Source organism: Rattus norvegicus, chromosome 19 (genome assembly GCF_021556685.1).
Source record: "Rattus norvegicus strain SHRSP/BbbUtx chromosome 19, alternate assembly SHRSP_T2T, whole genome shotgun sequence".
NCBI classification, from domain to species: domain Eukaryota; kingdom Metazoa; phylum Chordata; class Mammalia; order Rodentia; family Muridae; genus Rattus; species Rattus norvegicus.
In genome coordinates this window covers 17114759-17141710 of record NC_141552.1, presented here as the reverse complement: position 1 = coordinate 17141710, position 26952 = coordinate 17114759, and the positions used below count along the sequence as shown (strand labels likewise).

At 43.5% G+C, this 26952-nt stretch overlaps 2 protein-coding genes across 12 annotated transcripts in view; one reads left to right on the top strand and one right to left on the bottom strand.

The window, feature by feature from the left end:
• Positions 1 to 26952, top strand: part of LOC147998906 (disks large homolog 5-like) — a 124855-nt gene that overhangs the window by 20913 nt on the left and 76990 nt on the right. Inside the window, exons 1-5 of one of the 4 annotated variants that reach the window (XM_087595888.1) lie at positions 18221 to 18362; positions 19429 to 19588; positions 20758 to 20901; positions 21534 to 21696; positions 22412 to 22906. In XM_087595888.1, the coding sequence (XP_087452014.1) occupies positions 18281 to 18362; positions 19429 to 19588; positions 20758 to 20901; positions 21534 to 21696; positions 22412 to 22441 (579 nt within the window). In that variant the 5' untranslated portion in view covers positions 18221 to 18280 and the 3' untranslated portion in view covers positions 22442 to 22906. Of the gene's footprint in view, positions 1 to 18220; positions 18363 to 19428; positions 19589 to 20757; positions 20902 to 21533; positions 21697 to 22411; positions 22912 to 26952 lie in introns of those variants that run through there. The other 3 variants (XM_087595890.1, XM_087595891.1, XM_087595889.1) reach the window with 3 other exon arrangements.
• LOC147998910 (disks large homolog 5-like) overlaps positions 1 to 26952 on the bottom strand; it is a 37389-nt gene that overhangs the window by 3051 nt on the left and 7386 nt on the right. Inside the window, exons 2-6 of one of the 8 annotated variants that reach the window (XM_087595679.1) lie at positions 13260 to 13418; positions 6960 to 7076; positions 4024 to 4124; positions 3839 to 3929; positions 299 to 458 (exon numbers count right to left, since the gene is read on the bottom strand). In XM_087595679.1, coding sequence (XP_087451805.1) covers positions 299 to 458; positions 3839 to 3929; positions 4024 to 4062 — 290 coding nt within the window. In that variant the 5' untranslated portion in view covers positions 4063 to 4124; positions 6960 to 7076; positions 13260 to 13418. Of the gene's footprint in view, positions 1 to 298; positions 459 to 1489; positions 1647 to 2267; positions 4125 to 6959; positions 7077 to 10294; positions 10632 to 13259; positions 13419 to 24186; positions 24285 to 26952 lie in introns of those variants that run through there. The other 7 variants (XM_087595678.1, XM_087595683.1, XM_087595681.1 and 4 more) reach the window with 7 other exon arrangements.

Genomic DNA, 26952 nt, shown 5'->3' with positions numbered 1-26952 from the left:
ACCATCTGTCAAGGACTTTGCAAATGCACACTAGACACTCACTCTCCCTGACTTTATCCCCGAATTCTTCATTCAGACCACAAGATCTGCTTTTCAATAAATTAAGCAGATGAGTCCATTTTCCATCTTGCTCCTCAGGAAGGGTCAAGGTTCTGAATCTCCTCTATATGGGAGGTGAGGTTTAGCACAGGGTGGTTAGGGAGGCACAGCTTTCTAGAACCCAAAACCTTAATAGGATAAGAAGAAGGTGACCTTGCAGACCCAGGAATGAAACAAGAGCATTTGGAGCGATTCATACCTGTTCTTCATGGATCTCTCTGTCAGAAACCTCAGGCGATCTCTCAGGTCATTTCTCTCCTCGGTAATGAGCTGCAGCTCTTTAATCAGCTTCTCCTTTTCCTTCTTGGCCTGATTCTCGCTTAGTTCAGTGCCAGGGGATGATGTTTCTCTCCCAGCGTCTGTAGGTAGAAGAACACAAGTGAACCTGCATGGGGAGAATGCATAGAGTGTACATAGACCACAGTTAGGCCTAAACAGGAGAACAAGCCTGGACCCAGTGTCACTGCTAGGCGATTGGTCTATGCTTAAGAGGCCTCCTCAGTGGATCTCAGTTCTCCCACTACTCTATAGAGACCAAGAGATGTAAGCATCCAGGTGTTCCCTATTCCGGACATCAGGTGCTTACATGGACCACGGAGATGGCTTCTCCAGGATTATCATCAGCTGAACAGGGTACAGCTTGGTTTCAGGACCCTCACCCCTGTGGGTTCGAACTCAGATGATAAATTCACCATCCACAAGACTTGAGTGATTGGAGACACTCAGATGTCCTACCCTGATACTCTAGGCCAACAACTTTGGATTAAAAACACATTTCCATGGAGGACATGTTCAACAGACTTATCAGTTCCCCTATTTGAAATACCAAATGCCCGAGAAGTTCCAATAGGTTACAGGATGAATCTTGGTCCACATGTTCCAAATACTTTTGGTATTTTAGAAACATGTTTGTAACACACAACCTCTAATATATAAAGCTAACGATGACCCTGCCAGTTAGAAGAAATCAGAGGAGGTCGAAGAACATAAGGTTATTGCCTGGAGCACAATTCTCCCCCTGTTCCTACTGTCAGATATCCACTGTATTTAAAGAAGCAATGATAGTGAAGTACATTGCTGCCCTGTCTAAACTCAGAAAAGGTTGACCCTCCATGACTCCTGATGGTGTTATTATACAATGTAACATAACAAATGCACTGTAAAAGTAAGGACCAGAAGTTCACAGAATAATAGCATTGGCCTTACCATATCCTCCCAGTGGGGATGGGGAAAGTAAAGTTCTGAAATCCTGACTTTCAGGAATTGTGATATTCATGGAAATTCAATTTCTTTTCAGATGCTCCAGTTGTTGTGGCCCATTGCTAGAAAGGTCAGCTTAAGCCTGCAGCCCCCCTGGCAGGAAGCTCAAAATACACTACCCAGAACTTACTCAACATTCCCCAGAAGTGCTGTCTTTGTCCATCATTACTTTGAGACGAAAGGCTAGACTCCTTCACTTTAGTCTCTCCAGAATCGACGTTCCCCTTCCCAAAATGCTTGCGAGGACGGGAAAACATGTCTTAGCTTGTAACCGCCAGACTCAGACTGAGAGAAACTAGGGCACTGGTTGTCACTACAACACTGGTGACATCACAGAGGATGCCAGAACTCTCTAGGAGACAATAGAATGTCCAAGAAGGGACAGCAGATGTCATGGAGAGCAGACTTTGCCTCCCTGCTAATGTTCTCCCTGTACTGAGCATAAGCAGAGGTGCCCTTTCCAGGAGACTTTCCTGGGGCAGAGCCACTGAGCATCTCCTGCTTCCAAAGCCAAATTTTCCTCAAGGCTTGATTATAAAACCTTAGTAATTCTTATGCATCTAAATGAATGGTTCCTTCCATATCTTGCCCCAAAATGTCTCATCCTAACTCAAATTGTCTTCATTCACCAATGTTAGCCATTAAACCTTCCTGAGATTTCACACCAGTTTGAATATGCAGTCAAAAGTTCTCTTGTCTCATTATGTACGGGTGCTTTATATCACATCAAGAAATAGTCTGCATGGTAGGTTACAACATGGGCGTGTGTTAGGGGAACACTCATGAAGTCATGTGCTTAGCAATTGACAATTGCCAGAAAATTCCTTAGTTGAAAGAGTTGAAGTCTTTACGGTGCTAGGAACAGTGTGGAGACCAGTTGGCAGAGGAAAGTGCAATATTGGACCCACCAATGAAGGGAACCTCATGCTGCTTGTGGGGTTCTCATCTCTGCGCCAATGTCGCCAAAGGAGCACTGCTGACAGGCCTTCTATCAGAAGCTGAGCTTCTATCAGAAAAATAAAATAGTCAAGAGATATAGGGGGTGCAGATAAAGGTGTAGGACGAGGCTATACATATCACTACGTGGATAGAGCAAGGACCCAGCACTTGTGCTCTGGGTCATGGGCTTCCCCACAAACACAAAAGCATCTGTCACAGTAAAAAATGGATACTGTATTGAGTGCACACACTAACACTGATTGATCAGATCCATACCCCAGATTTTGGGGGCAGATCCATGGCCCCAAATATCTTCCTCTCAACTTATACAGCAAAAAATAAGAAAGAAAGAAAAAGTCAAAACAAAAAGCTCAAGCTTCTCATATGAGGATTGCAGGAAGTGTGATCTGGTGGTCAGTTCTGATTAGGCCATTTTAGATAGAACAGTGCACAGTGATGCTTAATGTGATGGGTCCTATATAAAGCTTTCTGCAATATTGGAATTTTAACAAGCCTCATCCAGAACATACAGAACAGGAAAGGATGTGATCACCATGTCCTTGCTCTCTATCAGGTTATTTTTCTGTGTCCGTGATTGTCAGCCATAGACAGCAACAATCTGAAATAGCTGGTAGACATGGGAAAACGTGGCTAAAACTATAGTTGTGGGTTACACACCTCAACTGTCAAAGGCTAATGCTGTCCTCACAGTCCCTGGAGGCCCCTCTTGTAAGACTGTCCACTGGAAAGTAGAAGCAGGTTTATCTGAGCTCAAAGTGAACCTGGCCAGGTAGGAAGAGGGCAACATGGGATACTTGAGACCCTGTCTAAACCAGCACAGAAACCCACACTTCCTTCAAAGCATCATCTATGAATTCTTGATTATCTACCATTCTCTCCCTACCAGTCTTTCAGACTGGAATTGTAGAAAAGAACTGGAAATGATCTTCCTATTCTGAAGACCTTGATCTCTCTTTCCTTAGGTGCACATTAAGAACTCATGCAAATGGGTATGACCATCTGAACATCTTAGTATCATCTACTCAGTATATCCAGCATAATACTGTGCCTATGGCAATCTCAAGCTTCCTTGAGTTTTGCTGACCCAGCAAGAAGTATGAAGTACTGAGGTCAAACCCCAGTGATCCTTTCAAGGGTTTAGAAGAAAGCCATCAGAGAAACTCCACTTCTTTGTCCTTAGATTAAATCAAGCTGATACAATGTGAACCTGGTGGGCTATTTAACCATGCATCTTTCTGCCAACCCCACCTTTCTGAATTCAGTCCATGTGAACCTGCATGCGGAGAATGCATAGAGTGTACATAGACCACAGTGAGGCCTAAAGAGGACAACAAGCCTGGAATCCAGTGTCACTGCAAGGAGTTTGGTCTTCGCTTAAGAGACCTCCTCAGTGGGTCTCAGTTCTCCCTCTACTCTATAGAGACCCAGAGATGTAAGCAGCCAGGTGTTCCCTATGCCTGCTGACACACGCAATAAATGCAGTAAATTTTAATTTCTGTTCAATTGTTCAGTAACTTACATACACTTGCATATTGCTGTGGAAGTGATGGGGTTTCGTGATCAGCATTGCATTTAACAATGCATAACCAATCATCCCTCCTAGAATGATTCTGTATATAGAGAAAGAAAATTTATTAGAATGGCTTATAGGCTGTGGTACAGCTAATTCAACAAGGAATGGAAGGTCTAAAACGCAGTAGTTACCCCTGTTGAAGCCAATCCCCCTAGCATAGCTGTAGCCATTTTGTTCCATGCCGGCTAGATACTTCATATTCTTGCTGTAATATGTCACATATCATTGTTGTCTGAAAATAATTTAACACAGCAGGGTCAGGAATGATCACATAACTTGTGTATGTTTTTTTTTTATCGGTTATTTTGTTTATTTGGATTTCAAATGTTAACCCCTTTCCAGTTTCCCCTACAATAACCCTGCATTCCACCCCCTTCCCCAGCCTCCTCGAGGGTGCTCCCCCACCCACCCATTCCCGAAATACTGGAAGGAAATACTTTATGTTGTCAGGTTTCTTAATCTTAAATTTCATAATTATAAGCTTCATGTAGGACCAAAAAATTAAAGGTCAATATGAGGGCTGCAGAGATGGCTCCATGGTTAAGAGCACTGACTGCTCTTCCAGAGGTCCTGAGTTCAAATCCCAGCAACCACGTGGTGGCTCCCAACCATCTGTAATGAGACCTGATGCCCTCTTCTGGTGTGTCTGCAGACAGCTACAGTGTACTTATATATAAATAAATAAATCTTTAAACAGATAAAAAGTCAGTATGAACCTTTGTTGTCTAAAATGGCTTGAGTCAGGGCTGACAAACAGACAGCCCTTCCAGCACCTGCCTATGAGCTCACAGTTTTAGGCTTTATAAACTGACATAGAAAAATGTCCAGGGTCCTAGCCTGACAAATTCTCAGCTACGTCTCTGATGATCAGTCTTAGGGTGGGCATTCAAAAAACCATCCCTCTCTAAGTGAGGTCAGAGTTTGTGTGGTTTATGGGGCAACTCCTGGACCCCAACGGTTTTGTCCATAAGGCTGGATATTTCAGCTGCTCTTCAGTACATGCAGGAATCCTGAAGAAGTAGGCAAATTAATAAAGCAAACTTCCTTCTTCCATGTCCTTGATATGAGCTGCCAGCAGAAGGTGTGGTCTAAACAACAACCAACGGATTGGGTAAAGATCTTTATCAATCCTACAACAGATAGAGGGCTTATATCCAAAATATACACCGAACTCAAGAAGTTAGACCGCAGGGAGACAAATAACCCTATTTAAAAAATGGGGCTCAGAGCTAAACAAAGAATTCACAGCTGAGGAATGCCGAATGGCTGAGAAACACCAAAAGAAATGCTCAACATCTTTAGTCACAAGGGAAATGCAAATCAAAACAACCCTTAGATTTCACCTCACACCAGTCAGAATGGCTAAGATCAAAAACTCAGGTGACAGCAAATGCTGGAGAGGATGTAGAGAAAGAGGAACACTCCTCCATTGTTGGTGGAATTGCAGACTGGTACAACCATTCTGGAAATCAGTCTGGAGATTCCTCAGAAAATTGGACATTGAACTACCTGAGGATCCAGCTATACCTCTCTTGGGCCTATACCCAAAAGATGCCCCAACATATAACAAAGACACATGCTCCACTATGTTCATAGCAGCCTTATTTATAATAGCCAGAAGCTGGAAAGAACCCAGATGCCCTTAAAGAGAGGAATGGATACAGAAAATGTGGTACGTCTACACAATGTATATTAATCAGCTATCAAAAACAATGACTTTATGAAATTCATAGGCAAATGGATGGAACTAGAAAATATCATCCTGTGTGAGGTAACCCAATCACAGGAAAACACACATGGTATGCACTCATTGATAAGTGGATATTAGCCCAAATGCTCGAATTACCCTAGATGCACAGAACACATGAAAATCAAGAAGGATGACCAAAATGCAGATGCTTCACTCCTTCTTTAAAAGGGGAACAAGAATACCCTTGGCAGGGAATAGGGAGGCAAAGTTTAGAACAGAGGCAGAAGGAACATCCATTCAGAGTCTGCCCCACATGTGGCCCATACCTATACAGATATTAGGTAAGATGGATGAAGCAAAGAAGTGCAAGCCGACAGGAACTGGATGTAGATCTCTCCTGAGAGACACAGCCAGAATACAGCAAATACGTAGCCGAATGCCATCATTAAACCACTGAACTGAGAACTGGGCCCCCGTTGATGTAATCAGAGAAAGGACTGGAAGAGCTTGAAGGGGGTTGAGACCCCATATGAACAAGAATTCCAACCAACCAGAGCTTCCAGGGACTAAGCCACTACCCAAAGACTATACATGGACTGACGGTGGACTCCAACTGCATACGTAGCAATGAATAGCCTAGTAAGAACACCAGCGGAAAGGGAAACCCTTGGTCCTGCCAAGACTGAACCCCCAGTGATCATGATTGTTGGGGGGAGGGCGCTTATCGGGGAAGGATGAGGAGGGGATCACCCAAATAGAAGGGGAGGGGAAAGGGTTGAGGGATTTTGGCCTGGAAATCGGGAAGGGGAATAACAATCGAAATGTAAATAAGAAATACTCAAGTTAATAAAGATGAAAAAAAAAAATAAAAAGAAAAAAGAAGGTGTGGTCCAGATTAGAGGTGGGCCTTTCCATCTCAAAAGATCTGAATTAAAGATTTATCTTCTGATCTCCAAGATTTGGATTACAAGTAGGTCTTCTTGCTTCAGAAAATTTAATTAAGAAAAAAAAATCCAATGGTGCTAATGCCTTTAGCCTCAGCATCCAGGAGGTAGAGGCAGGTGGATCTCTGAGTTCAAGGCCAGCCTGGTCTACAATATGAATTCTAGGACAGCCAGAGCTACACAGGGAAACCCTGTCTCAAAAAAACCAAAGAAGAGGAGGAGGACCAAGAGGAGGGGGTTGAAGAGAGGAAAACAGAAAGAAGGAAGGAGAGAGAGAGAGGGGGGAGAGAGAGAGAGAGAGAGAGAGAGAGAGAGAGAGAGAGAGAGAGAGATCCCCCTCACAGGGCGTCAAGCCATTTGGCATTAGTTAATTCCAGGTACACTCAAGTTGACAACCAAGAACAGCAATCCCATTACGTGGTTGTGATCTCACCCTGGTAGGCTCCTGAGTAGGAGGCTGAAGCAGGAGAATTGCCATAAGTCTGATGCCAGCATGAACTACACACGTGTTCCAAGCCAAGCCAACCTCAGCTACAGTTTGAGATTCTGTCTGAAAAATATGAAAGAGAAAGAAAACATAAATTCCTAGAGCAGTGTTTCTCAACCTTCCTATGGCCTCAACCCTTTAGAACAGTTCCTCAAGCTGTGGTGACCCCCAACTACAAATTATTTTGTCGCTACTTCACAACTGTAAATTTGCTACTGTAATGAATCTTTATTGTAGTGTAAACTATTTGATAGGAGACCCTGTGTGGGTCACGACCCCCAGGCTGAGGGCCTTTGCCCTAGAGGCGGTCTTGGCCCAGATTATATAGTTCATATTATGATGGGCTCTCTCAGCGTTTGAAGGTCAAGTATATTCACTTGTACCATCAAAACTTAAAAATTCAGCTGAGCTGGTGGCTGGTATGGTGTGACATCCCCCAGAATACCTTTGCCATTTTGTTCCATGCCTGCCAGCCATTTCATATTGTTGCTGTAACACGCCTGCTGTCACTGATGAGGAGAAGGGACTTGGCTCAAGGACATGCTGACCACACACCTTGTTTTGTTCTGAATGTTCTGTATGCGGTTTGCTAATCTAGAGAAATTCTACACCTGAAGGATTGGTTCTCTGAAGTGGACACAGGTGAAAGGCTAAGGCAGATGTGTGAAGGAACGTTTCACTGAGGCAGACGCAGGTAAAAGGATGTTCTGCTAAAGCACACATGTGAAAGGACACGTGATGAAGGGTTCTGCACTAAGAACACACATGCATTGGTCTGCCTTGCATTCTGTAGTTGAGCTGCATTTGTTGGGACTTCATAGAACCACAGCAAAAACCCTTCTGGTGGGCTGTGTAGTTTCTCACTGTTTCCTTGGACTCGTGCTGATGGACAGAGTGATGTCAGCTGAGACAGACACATGTGCTGACACAGGACACACGCTGAGGCCAGGCCCACGGAGGACACGGGATATTGAGAGGGAGTTTGGATGGAGTTATGCTTGCGTAGCTTGTTGGTCTGGGGTCTCTGCTGATCTCTGCTCGCCTGAGAGCTGCTCTTACTGACTGTGTAGCATCTTGGCTGCTCTTTGTTCCCCTTGGACAGCCCTCAGGACCAGGCGCTCCTCTCCGTTAACCATGGCTGCTGTCCTCTTCCTCTCTCCTCTCCATCACACATGTTCTTCCTTTATTCTCTGGCAGCTTCTTCCTCCTTCTTCCCTCCTCATGATCCTCTCTAGCAAAGCCCTCAAAGCTCCCCTCCCCCATCTCTCTGCTGTGCAGCTGTTGGCTGTTGGCTTCTTTATAATCACAGTTAACTGGGAGCAGGGTCAGTTTTTCAGGGTTAACCAGTGTTGAGTTCAACAAATTAGCATTAAAATACAAGCAGCATTAGGCCAATACACTACAGGGGTTTTTGTTTGTTTGTTTGGTTGGTTTGGTTTAATTTTCATTTACCTTTTTACTTGAAATTTTATTTTTCGCTATTTTTTATTAATCGGTTATTTTATTTATTTACGTTTCAACTGTTGTCCTGCTTTCCACACTCCCCTCATCAAACCTTACATCCCATTTCTGCTCAGCTTTGCCTATGTGACAGTGCTCCTGCACCCACACATATCCATCCCCACCTCACACCTCTAGGATCTGCATTTGGTGGGGCAATAGGCCTCACCTTGAACCATAGAGCATCCTTGCATACACTTTGGCTGGCAGTTTGGCCCCTGGGAGCTTTGGGATTAGGGAAAGAAGATCTGGTCAGATATTAAATCCAACGATTGCTGCTTTCTCTTCTTTTTCTGGTTATAGGTGAAATTATGTTTGTGTGCTTATCTTTTTATAAATTATTGAGAGAAGATTAATGTCTTGGTTTTTCTTGGTTATAGTTTAGTTCATTGTCTTGGAGTTTTCCTCCTATTAGCCTCTGTTGTGCTTTCTTACAGAAAAGAATTGTTTAAATTTGGTTTTCTCATGAAATATCCTGGTTCTTCCTTTTATGGTGATGGAGGATTATGCTGGATATAGGGGCCTGTGTCTGCATTACATCTGCCCAAGATTTTCTGACTTTTAGAATCTCTGTTGAGAAGTCTGGTGTAATTCAGATACGTCTGAATTTATTTGTTACTAGATATTTATACCTTACCCCTTTTAATGTTCTTTCTTGATCTGTGCTTTTAGCGTTTTAATTATTACGTGAATGGAGGAATTTTTCTGGTACAATTAGTTTGATGTTCTGTAGGCTTGTTGTACCTTTATGGCCTTTTCTTTCTTTACCTTATGGAAGTTTGCTGCTATGATTTGTTGAAGATGTTTACTGGATCTATGAACTAGAAATCTTAATTCTCTTCTCTATCTATTATCCTTAGGTTTCAACATTTAATTGTGTCCTGAAATTCTTGGATGTTTTGGATTCAATAAACCATACATGTTTATCTGAGATGGGTGTTTTGTGCTTTGTGGGATGACCTCCTTGACCCCAGGCTGCATGAAGAATCTCAGCTGACAGTGGGGACATAAATTATAAGTATGTGTAGCAAGACCCAGGCCTCTTCCGGGTTCTTAGATATTAAAAGAGAACCTCAAATACAGTAGTAATGTGATAGTGTGGTGTGAATCTAGTTACTATTCTCTATTTTGATATAGATGACTCTTTTTGTGTCATGGTCAGCTTATAATGACTAGAAGACCTAAGCTTGAGAATAACCAAAGACTACATTGCTTCTCTAGCAACTGAGCTTTTAAAAGCCCTGGTGTGACAGCAACTGTTGGTGGACATTCTGGATTATTCCTTCTGTACTTTAACTCTCTGTGTCACTTCCACCATCACTAAGTTAGTTCAATTCCATAAATTGGAAATCCAAAACCTGGAAGAAATACTCTTTTTTTTTAAAGATTTATTTATTCATTTATTATATACAAGTACACCGTGACTGTCTTCAGACACACCAGAAGAGGGCATCAGATCTCATTACAGATGGTTGTGAGCCACCATGTGGTTGCTGGGATTTGAACTCAGGACCTCTGGAAGAGCTGTCAGTGCTCTTAACCACTAAGCCATCTCTTTAGCCCAAGAAATACTTTCTGAATATGATCTGAGATTGGCCATGGAAAAAGGGTAGCTTGAACTGTCCCACCTAGGTTCTGGGCCTGCACAGGCCTGCTCTCCAAAAGAAACCTGTGTTCACAGCTGTTGGCTGGCTAAGAAAGATTTCACGAGACGTGATACACAGCCCTCGGACTTCTGCTCCAGTCATCTGCACAATTTTTCCCGGACGATATCCTCATACCTCCAGCAGGCGGGTGATGAAACTGTCCACTCTCAGCTCCCCTTCAGCCATCTTGTGGCCACCAGACTCTCCTCCCTGCAGCAGGAACAAGGGCTTCTCCATGGTGGCTGCAGCAGCAGTGGTGGTTTGGCATTCTCACCTAGGAGGCCCTATGCCTTTCTACCCCAGTTCCAACTCACCTCAGGCCCGGGCCTTCCCCCCATCCACTTCCCACGGAGCAGGGAGAGCAGCACCCACTAGAAATAAAAGGGAAGCCCTTGGTCTTGCCAAGAGTGAACCCCCAGTGAAAGGGATTGTTGGGGGGAGGACGGTAATGGGAGGAGGATGGGGAGGGAACACCAATAGAGAAGGGGAGCGGGGGTTAGGGGGATGTTTGCCTGGAAACCCAGAAAGGTAATAACAATTGAAATGTAAATAAGAAATACCCATTTAATAAAGATGGAGAAAAAAAGAGAAAAGTGTCACACATTTAAAACAGAAGAATATGGACCCTAATTTTAAAGCACAGCTCTGTCAATTAACTAAACCTTTAAAAAACTCAGAAAATCAGGCCAAACAATATTTTCTCGGTTTATGTATCTGTAATGTCGCATAAATAATAATGTCCGTTTCTTGCTATTGTGGAGGGAATTAAATAGTTAATATGTAATCATGGAAATTTTGAAGTACCATCCATTTTTCTGTTCTTTAAATCAATCTTCCTCATTTCATTGATCAAGTATGTATGTTTTCTTTTCATAATTACATGTATAATAAAACCAGCATAAAAACCTTCAGAATTGTATAAGCTTTCACTTTTAACAAATTAAATTAGTTGTTCTTTGTATTTCTGCTGAACATTTAAATGTTCTTTATATGTCCCAATGCGAGTTTATTAGGTACCTATAAACTTTAAACTCTTTGCCTGAGAGCATGAGTACAATTTAATTATATAGTAACTACACTCAGGCTGTCTTTGTATTAGAACCAATTATATCAGACTCTAAGAAAAATTACTATTGCGTAAAAGTTTGTGTGTGATGAGTGTGAGTGTCTGTGTGTGTGTGAGTGTGTGTGTGTGAGTGTGTGTGTGTGTGTGTGTCTGTGTGTGTGTGTGTGTGTGTGTGCAGCACATGACCAAACAACTTTCAGGAGCCATTTCTCTCCTTCTGTCATGTGGGTCCCAGGATGTAACCCAGATGTTTGACTTTGGCAATAAATAATATTACCAACTAAATAAATAAATAAACAAACAAAAAACAAGCCACCAATCCACTTTAAAAGTAAAGGCCAGAAGTTCACAGAATAGTAGCATTGGCCTTACCATATCCTTTCTTTGGGGATGGGAAAATTAATGTTCTGAAATCCATGACTTTCAGGAATTGTGATATTCATGGAAATTCAATTCCTTTGCAGATGCTCCAGTTGTTATGGCCAATTGCTAGAAAGGTCAGCTTAAGCTTGCAGGACCCCAACCATCCCTCCCCCCCGCCTCCACAGATGCTCAAAAGACACTGCCCAGAACTTACTCCACATTCCCCAGAACCACTTTCTATGTCCATCATTTCTTTGAGATGAAAGGTCAGACTCCTTCACCCTAGTCTCTCCACAATCGACATCCCCCCTCCCAAAACACTTCTAAGACTGGAAAATATGTCTTAGGATGTATCTGCCAGACTCGGACTGAGACAATCTAGGGCACTGGTTGTCACTACAACATTGGTGACATAGCAGAGGACGCCAAGAACTCTCTAGGAGACAATAGAATGTCCAAGAAGGGACAGCTGATGTCGTGGGGAGCAGACTTTGCCTCCCTGCTAATGTTCTCCCTGTACTGAGCATAAGCTGAGGTGGCCTTTCCAGGAGACTTTCCCGGGGCAGAGCCACTGAGCACCTCCTGCTTCCGAAGCCAAATTTTCCTCAAGGGTTGATTATAAAAACCTTAGTAATTCCTATGCATCTAAATGAATGTTTCCTTCCAAATCCTGCCCAAAAAATGTCTCATCCTAACTCAAATTATCCTTCTTCACCAATATTAGCCATTAAAAATTCCTGAGAAATAATACGAGTTTGAATATGCAGTCAAAATGTTCTCCTGTCTTATTATGTACAGGTGCTTGAAATCACATCAAGAAATAGCCTGCATGGAAGATTGCAACATGGGTGTGTGTTAGGGGAACACCCATGAAGCCTTGTGCTTAGCATTCAATGGTTGCCACAAAATTCCTTAGGAGGAAGACTTGCAATCATTATGGTCCTAGAAACAGTGTGGAGGCCAGTTGGCAGAGGAAAGTGAAACATTAGAGCCACCAGTGAAGGCTCCTGTTGGGCTCTACCTTGGTGTTTCCCTCCCCCCTCGCTGAGCCTTTCAGCCTGCTATAGCAAGAAATTGTTTACACCTTTGACAGCTGCTTTTAGCCCCTGATTTGGGGCTGGGATTTTCCATGGCACCCTTCCTCCCCACTGAGCTTTCTTGCTTCTTGTTTTTAAGAAGCTGTTTATGCCCCTGATTGGGCTGGAACTTTCACCTCACAGACTTGTCCTAATTTCCTGGTTGGGGATTTTCACCTGCCTTGTTGTTTTTCCACGGCTTTTGCCTCTGGTATATAAGGAGATCTCAGTAAAGCCTTGGTGGCACTCGCTAAAAAGGGGTGACCCGTGTACGTGTTTTCTTTCAACCCCACAAACCTACACCCGATATTCACACACTGTCGGCGCAGGCACTGACAATAGGTATCACAATAGAAACTAGTAACTAGATTTAACCAAACTATCACATTAATGCCGTATTTCGTGGTATTTTTTTTTTTTTTTGCTCTCCTAGAACCTGGAAGAGGCTTGGGGTTTTCTAATCCTACTCATAATTTATTATCCTTCCCAACACTATGGGCTTTGTTCTGTTAATGCTAACAGCGGCATCCAATACCTAGGATATTTTCTACTGACATGTGTGACGTGAGACAAAACAGTCCCTGTCATCCCTCACCTGAATAAACTTCCTTAGAGGACAGTGTAGTTGGAGGGTCCTTCTTTCCTCTCCAAGATCGAGAAACATTTCCAGTCTCCAGACAAGTGTGTCAGCCATTGTCCAGTGACTGTCTTGAGATGTCCACAATGTCAGCTGAGTGTCGTCATCCAGCCTGCCCTGTAATTGTTGTAGATGATTAATAGGGTTCCAGCCCTAGGATTTAATTCAGTGCTACAGTACTTGCCAAACATGCTCAAAGCCCTAGCTGCCACCCTAGTCCTGTGTGCTCTAGAGAAAGAAAATAAAGAACCACATTGTCTATCAAGTTTCTCCTCCAATAGAAGGAGAATCTGCGAATCTGCATCTGGTCTTTTAAGTAACTCTAAGCCCCAGCTTCCCCACAGCTCCCTCCATCGATTCCATTATTGGTGCATTTTCAGTAACGCTCACTTTATTTTTGGTGTGCAAAGAATATGCACCATGTCATTAAAGTGTGTGTGTATGTTTGTGTGTGTGTTCATCCATGAACTCACTATAAATTATTATCAGATGACCCAGAAGACCGTGGAGAAACCTGTCGATGTGCATGCAGAATTATGTTACTACTGTTCCATGGCACCTTGCAGGGAACACTGAATTAGTTGGCTGCTTTAATAGAGCCTAAAACCAGGCTATGCATGGTTTTCGGTGAGATTGTGATGTGCAACACCACAACAGAGATCAGCAGAAGCTTCATTTATTCCATGCTGCTGTTACCAAGAGGAGGCAAAGCCTCATCCCATAGACAGTCTGGTAGGATCTGATGAAGGGCAATAAACTCAGGGTTGAAATCAAGCCTTTAGAAACAAAGAGAAAAATACAAAGTCAAGGAAAGCAAGAGCTGTCTTTTTCTTTTCTTCCTCTTTTTTTTTTGAGAAGATCCACAAGAGAGACAACCCCTTCCTCAAACTAACAATGCACAAGAGAGACAATACATGACTTAAAAATCAGAAATGAAATGAGGGCCATAACAATAGACACCGAGCAAATTCCAAAATCATTAGTTCTTACTCCCGAGGACTTTACGCCAGAAAACTGGAATATATAACCAATATATATTCCAGATAACAATTACCAAATTTAAATCCAGATCTGGGAAGGTATCTGAAAAATACCCCTAAGAAAATAGATACACTCATTAAAGGTTGCATACATTATATATTATATTGCTTTCTTTTTGCATGATTAAACCCCTTCAAGGACATTTAGCTATGTTATAGAAAGTGTTACTTTTAAAACAAAAGGACAAAGAGTGAAATTGAGGAGTCACTGAGAGACACTTCCCAGACAGGATCAAGGAAAGACGGCTGAGAGATGCAAGCAGGGGCTGCAATGCTGCCCTTGAGAAGGAAATGTTTTTCTCACTTTACCTTACTCTATGCTGTACTGTGTCCGTTTTTTGTGGAAGCGGCTCTCATGCTCTCTGGGTTATGACAAGTATATTGTGATACTAGGAAGAGGGGTGATTTGCTATACAGATATTTTAAGGAGAAGCCTTTGCTTAGTCTCACTTCTTTGCCTAGTCTTGCCTCAGTCGTTCCTGGTATCATGGGAATAACGATCTTATTATATCTTGCCAAAAGGGAAAGTGAGGTAATGCATATTCATGCCTATATAAGGGTTAATAAGCTTGCAGCTGCATGCAGTTGCATCTGCCTTTGCTCTGCATCCCCTGTGTCCTGGTTATTTGTGACCGTACCTGGGCCCCCAACACACTAGATGTTGACACGCATCACCCTTCTCAGTGTCAGGTTTATTTTCTTTCTTTTTTGGAATCTATGATGTGGAGGCGTATTACAGCAACAATATGAAATAGCAGGCGGGCATGTATGAAAATTGCTGTGTTTAAGCTAGGTGTGGGGACAAGTCCTCAAAGGGAGCTGTTAAGATGGGAAACAAATAATGCATTTGTTGCTGGAATTGAGTTGCCTCAGCTGTGTTGCTCTGCCTGCTCAGTGTCCATTCAACATCACTCTGTTTCTACAGAGGAACTCAAGGTTTGCCCCAGCTGCCTGTGAGCTGTGATATGGGCAGAGAAAGGCCAGGACACAGTGGTGATTTCCCACTCCTCAGTTATGCTGAATTTTCCACTACTGTACTTGTATACACAAGTCCAGTGTGGTCAGTTATTATAGATATTTGTCATTTCTTACAGAGGGCAACTATGATTGCCTACACCCAATTCTATAAAAAACAAAACTCAGGAAACCTGGCCCTTGGCAGCAATGAATCAAGAAATATCTAGGATGGTGGGGCATGAATTCTGCCAAGCAATGAACTCAGATAGGTGGGGTTGTGAGGAAGATGTATGGTTGAATAGCCCAATAGATTCACGTTTTATCATCTTGATTTAATCTAAGGACAAAGAAGTGCAGTATCTCTGATGGCTTTCTTCTAACCCCTTGAAAGGTTCACTGGGGTTTGACCTCAGTTCTTCATTCTTCTTGCTGGGGCAGCAACACTCAGGGAAGCTTGAGATTGCCATAGGCACAGTATTAGGCTAGAAATGCTGAGTAGGTGATAATTAGTTGTTCAGATGGTGATTCCCATTTCATTTGTTCTTAACGTGGACCTAAGGAAAGACAGATCGAGGTCCTTAGAATACAAAGATCATTTCCAGTTCTTTTCTACCTTTCCTGAATGAAAGACTGGTTGGCAGAGAATGGTAAAAATTCAAGAATTGGTAGATGATGCTTTGAATGGAGGGTGGGTTTCAGTGCTGGTTTTAGACAGGGTCTCAATTACCCCATCTTGTTCTCTACGTTGCTCGTCAGGTTCACTTTGAGCTCAAATAAAGCTGCTTCCACTTTCCAACAGGTAGTCTTACAAAGGGGCCTCCAAGGACTGTGAGGACAGCATTAGCCAATGAGAGCTGAGGTGTGTAACCCACAACTATAGCTTTATCTGAAAGACCCTCAGACAGACGAGACTCTCGCTCCAGTCCTGAGGACAATCACCACCCCATGAACACACAGGACTCAGTCTTGATGTAAAAACAAGAGGTTTACTTTGGGATACCAATGCACTGGGGCTCGACACGGTCCACACGCAGGAGGGATGTGAGGAGCCTCGAACAACAGAAATGTACAGCTTAAACAGTCATTTACGATCACACAGTTTCATTAGCTCAGCTATTTCGGTGCCAAGGATAACTAGGCAGATGTTTCTCATACTGGAATTCCTGGGATAAGGCCTTAACCACATCAATGTAGCTATTTCTGTAGGAAGGACGTCTGACTTGATATATGTTTTCTTATCCTGGGGTTCCCAGGACAAGGATCAAGGATATCTGTCTTGGCAGGTGTTTCTCTTCTGGAGTTCCCAGGACAAGGTTATAGCGATGTCAGCCTATAGCACAGCTGCATTCAGTACCAAGGACATCTTACTTCTATAGTGGTCAGTCAGCTTCCCAGAGATGTTTCCTGTCTTGTAATTGCCCTGCAGTAAATATGTTCTATACCCTCTGTTCTTATGGTCGGGCAGCTTCCTAGAGAGTGGGTGGGAATGTGCTTTCTGTACTTTCTGGTCTATTGTCTAATGTCACGGGGCTAAGTGAGGGCCAGCTTAAAGGATTCTCATTCTTAAGAAATGGCTGTACTGATATCAAACGGGGATCTTTCATATCCACTTTCTTCCAAGTCTACCAGCCATCTCAGATTGTTGCTGTAATATGCCTGACAATCAAGGACACAGAAAAATAACTTGATACACAGCAAGGACATGGCAATCATATCCTGTGTCGTTATGTATGCTCTGGATGAGGTTTGTTAAAATGACAATATTGCACAAAGCTTTATATAAGACCCATCAAATTAAGGGTCACTATGCACTGTCATAGCTAAAATGGCCTGGTCAGAAGCGACCACTGGATCACTCTTCTGTAACTTCACATGAGAGGCTTGTGCTTTTTGTGTTTTTTTATTTTTCTGTTTTTTCTTATTTATTTATTTATTTATTTATTTATTGCTTTATATGTTTTCCGGAAGATAGTTCAAGTCATGGATCTGCCCCCAAAATCTGAGCTTTGCTACTAACACTGTAAACAGTATTAGTGTATGCATTCAATAAAATAACTGGTTTTTTTTTTTAGTACGATAGATGCTTTTGTGTTTTGTGGGGTGATTCATGAAACAGGAGTGAAGATGCTTGTTTCTTACTCTGTCCACTGAGTTATGTCTCTAGGCTTGTCCTACTCCTTTGGCTGCATCCCCCCCCACACATCTGCTGACTATTTTATTTTTCAGATGAAATCACACGTTATAGCTTAGAGAGGCCTGTAAGCAATCCTACTTTGGTAACTTAAGTGCAAAGAGGAGAGCCCCACACTCAGCCTGAGGGTGCATTCACTGGTGGATCCAATATTTCAGTTTCCTCTCCTAACAGATCACCACATTGTTGCCAGGACCATAATGAATGCAATTCTTTCTCCTAAAGAATCTGGTGGCAACTGTCAAATGTTAAGCACAAGGCTTCAGGTTGTACCTATAACACACAGCCACATTACAACCTACCCTACAGGCTATTTCTGGGTTTGATTTCATGCACCTGCACATGATGAGACAGGAGACCTCTTTGACTACTTATAGGAACTGGTGTGATTTCTCAGTAATCATTAATGGGTAATATTGCTGACTGAGGAGAATTTGAGGTAGGATGAAACATTTCTGTGCAGGGATTGGGGAGGAAGCACTCATTTAGATACATAGCAATGACTTAGGTTTTTCCAATCAAGCCTAGAGCCAAATTTGGCTTTGGAATCATGTGGTGCTCAGTGGCTATGCCACAGGGAAGTCCCCTGAAAAGGGCACATCAGCTTTTGCTCAGTACAGGGAGAACATTAGCAAGAAGGCAAAGTCTGTTATCCATGACATCAGCCGTCCCTTCGTGGACATTCTATTGTCTCCTAGAGACTTCTTGGAATCCCTGTGATGTCACCAGTATTGTTGTGACAACCAATTCCCTACTTTTTCTCTTAGTGTCCAAAGGATATATCCACAGACATGTTTGCCCGTCTTTGTAGGCACTTTGGGAGAGTTGATGTTGATAGAGAAGAGTCTAGAGTGAAGCAAACGAAACCTAAAGGTAATGATGGACACAGGACATGGGGAATGTGGAGTAAGTTCTGGGCAGTGTATGTTGAGCTTCCTGTCAGGGGTGTGTGTGGGGGTCTTCTGCTGGCCTTCTTAGTAATGGGCCACAACCACTGGAACATCTCCACAGATATTGAATTCCATGATTATCACAATTCCTGAAAGTCAAGGTTTTCACATCATTAGTTTCTCCATAACCACATGGAGGATATGGCAATGCCTATGCTATTATTGGGTGAACTTCTAGTCTTTACTTTTACAGTGCATTTGGTATGTTAAATTGATATAATAACACCATCAGGAGGCATGGAGGGTATAACTTTTCTGAATTAAACAGGGCATCAATGTACTTCACTTTCATTGCTTCTTTAAATTCAGTGAATATCTGACAGTCGTAAGAGGGAGAGAACTGTGCTCCTGGCATGACCTTATATTCTTAGAACTCCTCTGAATACCTCCGGGTGATGGGGCCAATCTTACCTTCATATAATAGAGGTTCTGTGTGGCAGATATTTTTCTACAGTAGCCAAACTATATGGAGCAGGTAGAGAAAGAGCCTGTAACCTATTGGCACTTCTGGGGCATTTGTCATTTCAGTAGGGGGAATTAATAAGTCTGTTGACCATGTCCTCCCCCTACATGACTTTTTAATGCAAAGTTATTGGACTAGAGTAACAGTGTAGGATATCTGAGTATCCCTGATCAATCAAGTCATTGTGGATGCTGAATTGATGATCTGACTTCTGAAACCAGAGGGGTGAGGGTCCTGAAACCAGGTTGTAGCCTGCTTACCTGATAATAATCCTGGAGAAGGCATCTCTCTGGTACTTGTAAGCCTGTGTGGACAGGCATGGGGAACACCTGGCTGCTTACATCTCTTGGTCTCTATATAGTAGTGGGGGAACTGTGATCCACTTAGGATGCCTCTTACACATAGACCAAACTCCTTGCAGTGACACTGGCTTCCAAGCATGTTCTCCTGTTTGGACCTCACTGTGGTCTGTGTATGCTCTATGCATTCGCCCCATGCGGGTTCACTTGTGTTCTTCTACCTACAGCGGCCTGCAGACAGACGTCATCCCCTGAAAATGTCCTAAACAAGGTGCAGGCCAACGAGGAAGAGGAGAGGCTGAATAGAGAACTGGAGCTAACTACCAAGGAGAGAAATGAGCTGACAGATCGCCTCCTTTATGTGACAGGGGGATCCATGAGTAAGAGGTATGCATTGCTCCAAACAAAGACCTTGTTCTAAACCTCATCTCCCATAGAGAGGAGATTCAGAACCTGACCCTTACTGAGGAGTGAGATTGAAAATGGACTCTCTGATTCCGCCTGTTGAAAATCTGAACTTGTGATCTGAGTGAAGAATTCAGGGATAAAGTCACTGGAGCATGAGTTCCCAGTGTACAATTTGATAGCCCTTGACAGGTGGTAGCTTTGCAAGGTTCTAGGTGCTGTGAGTTTGTGGAGAGTGTTTGTACTTGCTAGGAAGGTGACTGAACGCTATCATCTCATGGCAGCACCCTTAGGTAACAGGTCCCACATTGTTCATCTCCATGCTTAACTAGAAGGCCTGAGGCTCAGGCCTGTTCCTTCTTGTCTGTGTGCCTTAAACACTGAGACAGTAATGGTGCATACATTTCTAATGATTCTCATTGTGCTCTTTCCATATTTGTCTCTCTTTCTCATTCTCTGAGTCTGTTTAATTTTCTTTTCTTGTGGGTGTGTCCCAGTTTGTGTGTCTGTGTGTGCACAGGTCTGCATGCCTATGTACAACTTTTATATGTTTCTATGTCCCTGCACACTTGGAATTTAGGGGTCTGTTTTTTGACCTCAGGATTTACCTGTATAATAGTTTCATGGAGGTGTAAGTGCGTTATTTTGGAAGCCCCACTTTCAACAGCACAGTTCCTTGCCTGTGTGGTCACATTTGTCTATACATTTGTATGCCTTGGGCAGATTATAAGTTTGTGGCAATATCTGGTCTCATCTCCAGAATTATGTGTACTGTCTGCCTCTAGAATATTAGTTATTCGGCTTGTAGCATTCCACTTGTCAAAACAGGAAAAATGAAATCAGAGGTTTCTGGATGTATGTGTGTGTGTGTGTGGTTGGGTAAGCTCTGTGGCCTAGGCTCTTGACCGCATAACAGGTTTGAATGCAGATCCAGCCCTCCTGATTGAAAAAAGTGAGCCAGGGAACCCTTTATCTGGGTGCTTAGCTTCTGTTGTCCTGGGCACACAATTCCAAGTTTCTGAAGCTGAAGAAGATCCAAATATGTAGAATTCAGAAAGTGTCCTTCCAGGGCTGGGGTAGTACAGGACACAGCCTGAGTTCATATAATCCTAAACCTCGATGTTCATTGGGTTCTATCTTCCTGGGGCCAGCCCCTACTTCAGGCCAAATCCATTTTATGAAAACTTGAAGATAAAGGAGAAAGAGGTCATGTCATTACTGCACAACTTAGACACAAAGAATATTGAACATCGTGAGAAATTTCAGGAGCTCAAGAAGGAGATTAACTTCTATCGGTAAGTACTGGTCAGAAGGGCCCATCACTTGTGGAATGGCCATGTCTGCCTCTCTTTGTTCTGGACCGGGGGGTCTGCAGCTCTGGGCCCATCTCTTCTGCTGTTTAAATATCACTGTGCCGTGGGTCTTTTGGACTCAGTTTCAGTTCCATAAGAGACTGTCAGTTATCACCACAGTGTCTATGCATCTTTAGAAGGCTCTGGATAGAACTACACAGATTCAGGCATCAGAGTGTTATTAGGCCAACCTGGGCCTCTGGGGTCATACCAGGTTTAACAAAGCTCAATGTGTGGACCACATGGTTAGCATGACCTCCCTTGGTTCTACTGTCCTCTTGTGGTTGTTTACTGCCTACTAATTGATGCTGTCCCGATGCATTGGGCTCTCATGGGTAGTTGTAGATCCCTTGTTCTTTTGGACAGACATGGACTCTTATTCGTGCTTGGGTCACAGAAACAATTTATTCTTCCCTGGATTGGCCGTTTGCTGTTTGTGCAGCAGCCTTACATGTATGGAGATGTATTCTATGAAGTCTTTATGGGAATCTGGGTCCTGGTGGAGTTTGTGGGATTTGGCAGTTGGAATGGGAGGAAGAGGCTTCAGGATCTTACTATGCAGAGTGTGTTTCCAGCAACCTGCACAGCCGGCTCCTGATGGACCAGGCATGTATGAAGAAGAAGTTGGTCACATTGAAGCAGGAGAGCAAGGAGGTACAGCGATATTTGTTTGAGTTGAACCCGAATGATGAAGACGAACAGGAGAAGACCAGCAACCTCCAGACCCAGCAAAATGTGGTAGGAACAAGCAGCTGAGTCAGATTAACAATGTCTGATACCATTTGCCTATTGGATACATCTTTGCTTCCCCTATCACCTTTCTAATCTCCCCACACCCAGTCAGTCACCCACCTCATGTGATAGAGTTATTCATTGCTCTGTCTATGCACAAGTATTCTGGGATGTTAACCACTCTTCAGAAACTGAATTGTTGGCAATTATACTTCTCTGCCCTTTTTGTAACTGCAGTCCAGAAATGGTGACAGAGGAATAACATATCACATGACTGCATCTCCCTATCACAGATTGGATGCTATGAAGAGTTTTGAACGAGTTCTTGGTCGTGTGACAAAGGTCATACAGGGGTCATGTGATGGTTGGAAGCACCTTGTAGGGATAAGAACCAAGTGCAAATGGCAAATGAGTCCTGGTCATTGGCTTTGATCTGGGTATCATGTGGCCATCTCCTTTCTTCCTGCACCCCAATTAGGTCTCTCCCCATTTCCCCATTCTTGGTTTGCACTGGTAGAGTCTGAGGAGCAGCTTGTTCTCCCACAGTGCTGTGAGGGTTGCTGGTGATGTTCCTCAGCCTGCAGAGATATCAGCAATGATTTCAGTGAAAAGATCAGTGCTGTCTGTCCAATGCAGCTGAGGGGACAGAAGGCAGCAACTTGACAGCTGGTATGCATGTCCCCACCAAATCAGTGTCTTAATAGCTGCCTTCTCCTCCCAGGTCTCAGGAACTGCAGGAGACATGGCATAGCATGGATCCCAGGAAGACAGCCCCCTGAGGAATGAGTTTCTCTCTCAAGAGTTCCCTGTGACGACAATCCTCACAGTCAAAGACTTTTTGGGGGAATATTCTTCTTCTCAGATAATTTCCTCAATGTATAGAGACCCTAAATTTATTTATCCGTATGCCAGCCTATCTCCTTGAGGTCTTTCTCCTTTCTCATACCGACAACACCATTTGAGAGACAACTGAGGGGACTACCTTGACATCTCACGTCCTAGAGGAGAAACAGCACTACAACTGTGTTTCTAAATGTTCATTAAGAAAATGCTGTTAAGAAATGTTTTTGGTTATGATTTTCATTGAAGTTTTCTTTTTGTTATTTCATAGTTATATATTCTTGTTACTGTTTTTCATTTTTATACCATTTTAGTTGTTCATTTTATGCCTGTTTTTTGTTAAATGTATTCCTTATGAATAAAAATTGATTTGTAACTCTTGACTCTTAAGACCATCTTATTCAAGGGTCCTTTCCCCTCCTGTAGACTTAGAACTGACAGCTGGATATGGATCTTTGCATGGTCCAGGGAGCATGGGTAAATAGGGAATTCAAAGCCACCAAGGGGTACACAGGGTGATAGTGTCTTTTGTGTGGATAATGTGACTTTTTTTATGGACACACACTTTATGATGTAATCACTGACATACTGTATCCATGCTGTCATGTGTTCTGCTCATCCTAGTCTATATCAGTCTACAACACACATTCCTTATTGACTGTGTGCACCAGATATTGAGTAACACACACTCATGCCTGTAGAGCTGCAGAAAAATGACAACTTTCACAAAGGAATATAGAATAATCCTAATGGAGAACCATGTGCCTCAGTTTTTCTTACAATACAGCATTAGTATTAAACCACAAAGATAATGACCATCAATGTCATTTTGGGAAATAGGTTTTTATAGGTGCTGTTTCACTTGATCATTCATATGCTGTGTTTTTTATTGTTGCTGATTATATTTATTTTTATCATTTAACTCAATGGATCTTTTTTTTTTTCAAATGTATCTGGGCCACTCCTGAGTGCATATCCCTCATGATCCAAAAGAGGGAATAGCATTCCCCATTGCAGATGATTGTTAGGGACCATGTGGTTCTTCTGAGAGAGCAGCAGATGCTCTAACCTGTGATTCATCACCACAGCTCCTGTAGGTAGCTTTTGTCCGTCCAGGGCATGTGCTATACTAGATGGACACGATCACCTTCAATTAAGGAGAGAGATCTCAGGAGATGTGTATGTACAGGTGGTTGAGCAGTGCCTGCTCAATGTGGCAGCCTGCTAGGCATCCACACCGGGCTCTGGTGCCTCCACTGCTCATTGTGCATTCAGGATCACCCTCCAGCATCACTCGGTTTCAATTCCAAACTGATCTTTCACTTACTATCGATGATTATATACATTAAGCACATCTCTTGAAATACAGAAGAGACTAGCATCCTTCTACAGGCCAACTTGGCATAATGAATTCTTTTGATAGAAAGCAAGATAATTATCTCAATCTATGCAGCTTAGGGAGGACCTCAAGACCATCCATAGTGAATGCAGACTGCAGCTGTGACCACATGTTTCTTTTCCAGAGCAGGTCTGTGCAAGCCCAGGACTTAGGTGGGACAGTTCAGTTTCACCTTTTACATGGAAATCTGTGATTGTATTGAGAAAGTATATGTTCCACGTGCCTCATTTCCAATTTATGGAATTAAACATACTTACTGTGAGTGGAGGTGACTCAGAGAGATAAAGTGAAGAAGAATAATCCAGTATGTCTGCAAACAGATGCTGTCCCATTAGGGCTTTTCAATGCTCAGCAGCTGGAGAAGCAAGGGAGAGGCATTGGTGACTCTCAGGCTTAGGTCCTCTAGTCATTGTAAGCTGAGCATGACACAAAAAGGGTCATAGGTATCACACTAGAATCTAGTAACTAGATTTAACCAACCTATCCCATTAATGCTATGTTTGGTGGTAGTTTTTGCCCTCTTAGGACCTGGAAGAGGCTTGGGGTTTTCTAATCCTACTCATAATTTATTATCCTACTCAACACTATGTGTTTTGTTCTGTTAATGCTAACAGCGGCATCCAATACCTAGGATATTTTCTACTGTCATGTGTGACATGAGACAAAACAGTCCCTGTCATCCCTCACCTGAATAAACTTCCTTAGAGTTCAGTGTAGTTGGAGGGTCCTTCTTTCCTCTCCAAGATCGAGAAACATTTCCAGTCTTCAGACAAGTGTGTCAGCCATTGTCCAGTGACTGTCTTGAGATTTCCACAATGTCAGCTGAGTGAGGGCAGGGCAGGGCTGGGCAGGGGACTGGGGCAGGGCAGGTCAGGGCTGGGCAGGGGATTGGGACAGAGTCCATGAGATGTCAGTAGGCAACAGGCCAGCTGGGGCTAGTGTGGGTACAGGGCTTCTAGTGTGGGTGTGAGAGGAGGAAATTAGGAATGGTCAGATTCTGATGCAGCATATAGGCGGGAAGGAGCTTAGACCATCTCAGTGCCATATAGGGACATTGTAGACACTGATGGGCAGTGTGGGGATTGTAGGGTCCCATATACTGCTCTCTGCAGGTGTCAGGAGAGCATACAGTGGCTCTGTCAGACTTATGACAATCAGGCAGGCACTGGGTGCAAGTGAGAATCATGGGAAAAGCCCTGTGTGCAGCCTGGTTTTGGGACATTCCCAGGTGCCCCATGGACTGCAAAGTAAAGGCAAAGGACACAGGGAAGCCAGCAATTCCCATGCACAGGACATAAATACCTGTAGACCTTTCTAGAATTTCCATAGACTATCTGTCACTAGTCCTCATTATAGAAGGCACCAACATTCTGCCCTCTACTTCAACTTGGTGAGACAGCTATTCTAACTCCAGTAGGAAGGCCTCAGGGAAGACAGTAAGAACTCGCAGGTGACCCCTTTTACTATTGAAACAGGGTCTTCCTATGGAGCCTAGAGTGGCTGTAGGATCCTAATGCTCTTGCCTCACAGTGACTAGAATTCCAATCCACCCTCAAGAGCAGTTGATTCATAGCCAGATCTGATTAAGGACATGTGAGGCCCCAGGGTGCTAGGATTACCAGGGTCCTAGTAAGTTTCTCCAGCCTAAATTACAACCTGAGTTGGTGCTGCTCTTTGGTACACCGCCTGATGCCCACTGACATCACACCTTGGAACTCTTTGTCTAACATAAGCTGTTCTGGGAATGAAGTACCCACACAATAAAAACTGGTCTGGATACTCCTAGGTCAAGAATCCCCTGTTGGAAATGCCTTGGACCGCAAAATTTTAAATTCTAGATCCTTCTGGCTTTTAGAAGATTTATAAATACAAAAAAAAAAACCAAAAAAAAAAACAAAGATGGGCATAGTAATTTAAGCCCGTGAGCCCAGTCATGGGAAACTGAGTCAGAGTGATGGAAGACTGTAAGTTCCAGGGCAACCTGTGTTTCAAGAAAAAAAAAAAAGCATGGTGAAAATTCCACTCAAGTGGAAACCAAAAGGGTTTCACATGGGCCCTGCCATCCACTGGTCAGCACTCTCATCACCACAGCCACAGGCAGACACTGGGGAACATTTCCCACTGTCTCTCTTTGGGATGCAATCCACCCCATGATTCTATGTGAGGAATCCCCCAAAGGTTACATCATGTGAGGGACCTAGAAAGTTCCAGGATTGGGAGAATTTAGGAGTTTATAATTAGGGATGATCTACAGCTGTGGCAAAGTCTTTTCCCAGCACATGGCAGCCCTAGGTTTGTCCCCAACAGTAAAAATAAAATCCCCCAAAATAATTCAAACAAAATGTCATGAAGCCTGCTCCCTGACCAGTCTCCTCAAAAGTGCGCAGGAACCTGGGTCCACAATTAGGACCCAGCACGGCCTCTGTGACCCGTGAGAAGGGATCTAATATGGGAATTAGTACAGTATGACTTATCCTTGTGGATACCTTTGGTGACAATAACCACCTGACCCCTGAAAACCCATCTACCTGGGGGGCTCAGCACTCATGTCAGCCAAAAAGCCCAGATCCTAGGGCCAGCATGGGCAGGTGGTGAAGAAAGTTTGTCTCTGGTGAACATCAGTTGCTGCTCCTGATCTGACTCTATCCTCAGGAGACAATGTCACCCCAGAAAGTGTGGGTGTCAGTGGCTCTTCCCAGGCCAAGGCTGGGATACTGCTTAAGTTCCACAATGCACAGCAGTGCTCACTCTAGAACTCTAAATGTTCTACAGCTGAAAGGGTTGGGTGCTCTGCTGGCCACACCCCTCCCCTGCAGTATTTAGTGCACTCAGAGTGGTGCTTCAGATGTGAGGGACTTCTTGAGGCTACTCCCATGGAGAATGGCAGATTCATCAGAACGGGGCACAGGGTGAGTTCAGAGCACAGCTGGGAGGAATTTAGGGGTGCCAAGCCATGACTAAGACCAGATCCTGGGCTGGCAGGCAGTTGAGCTGGAGAACTGGCATCCAAAGAGTGACTGCCT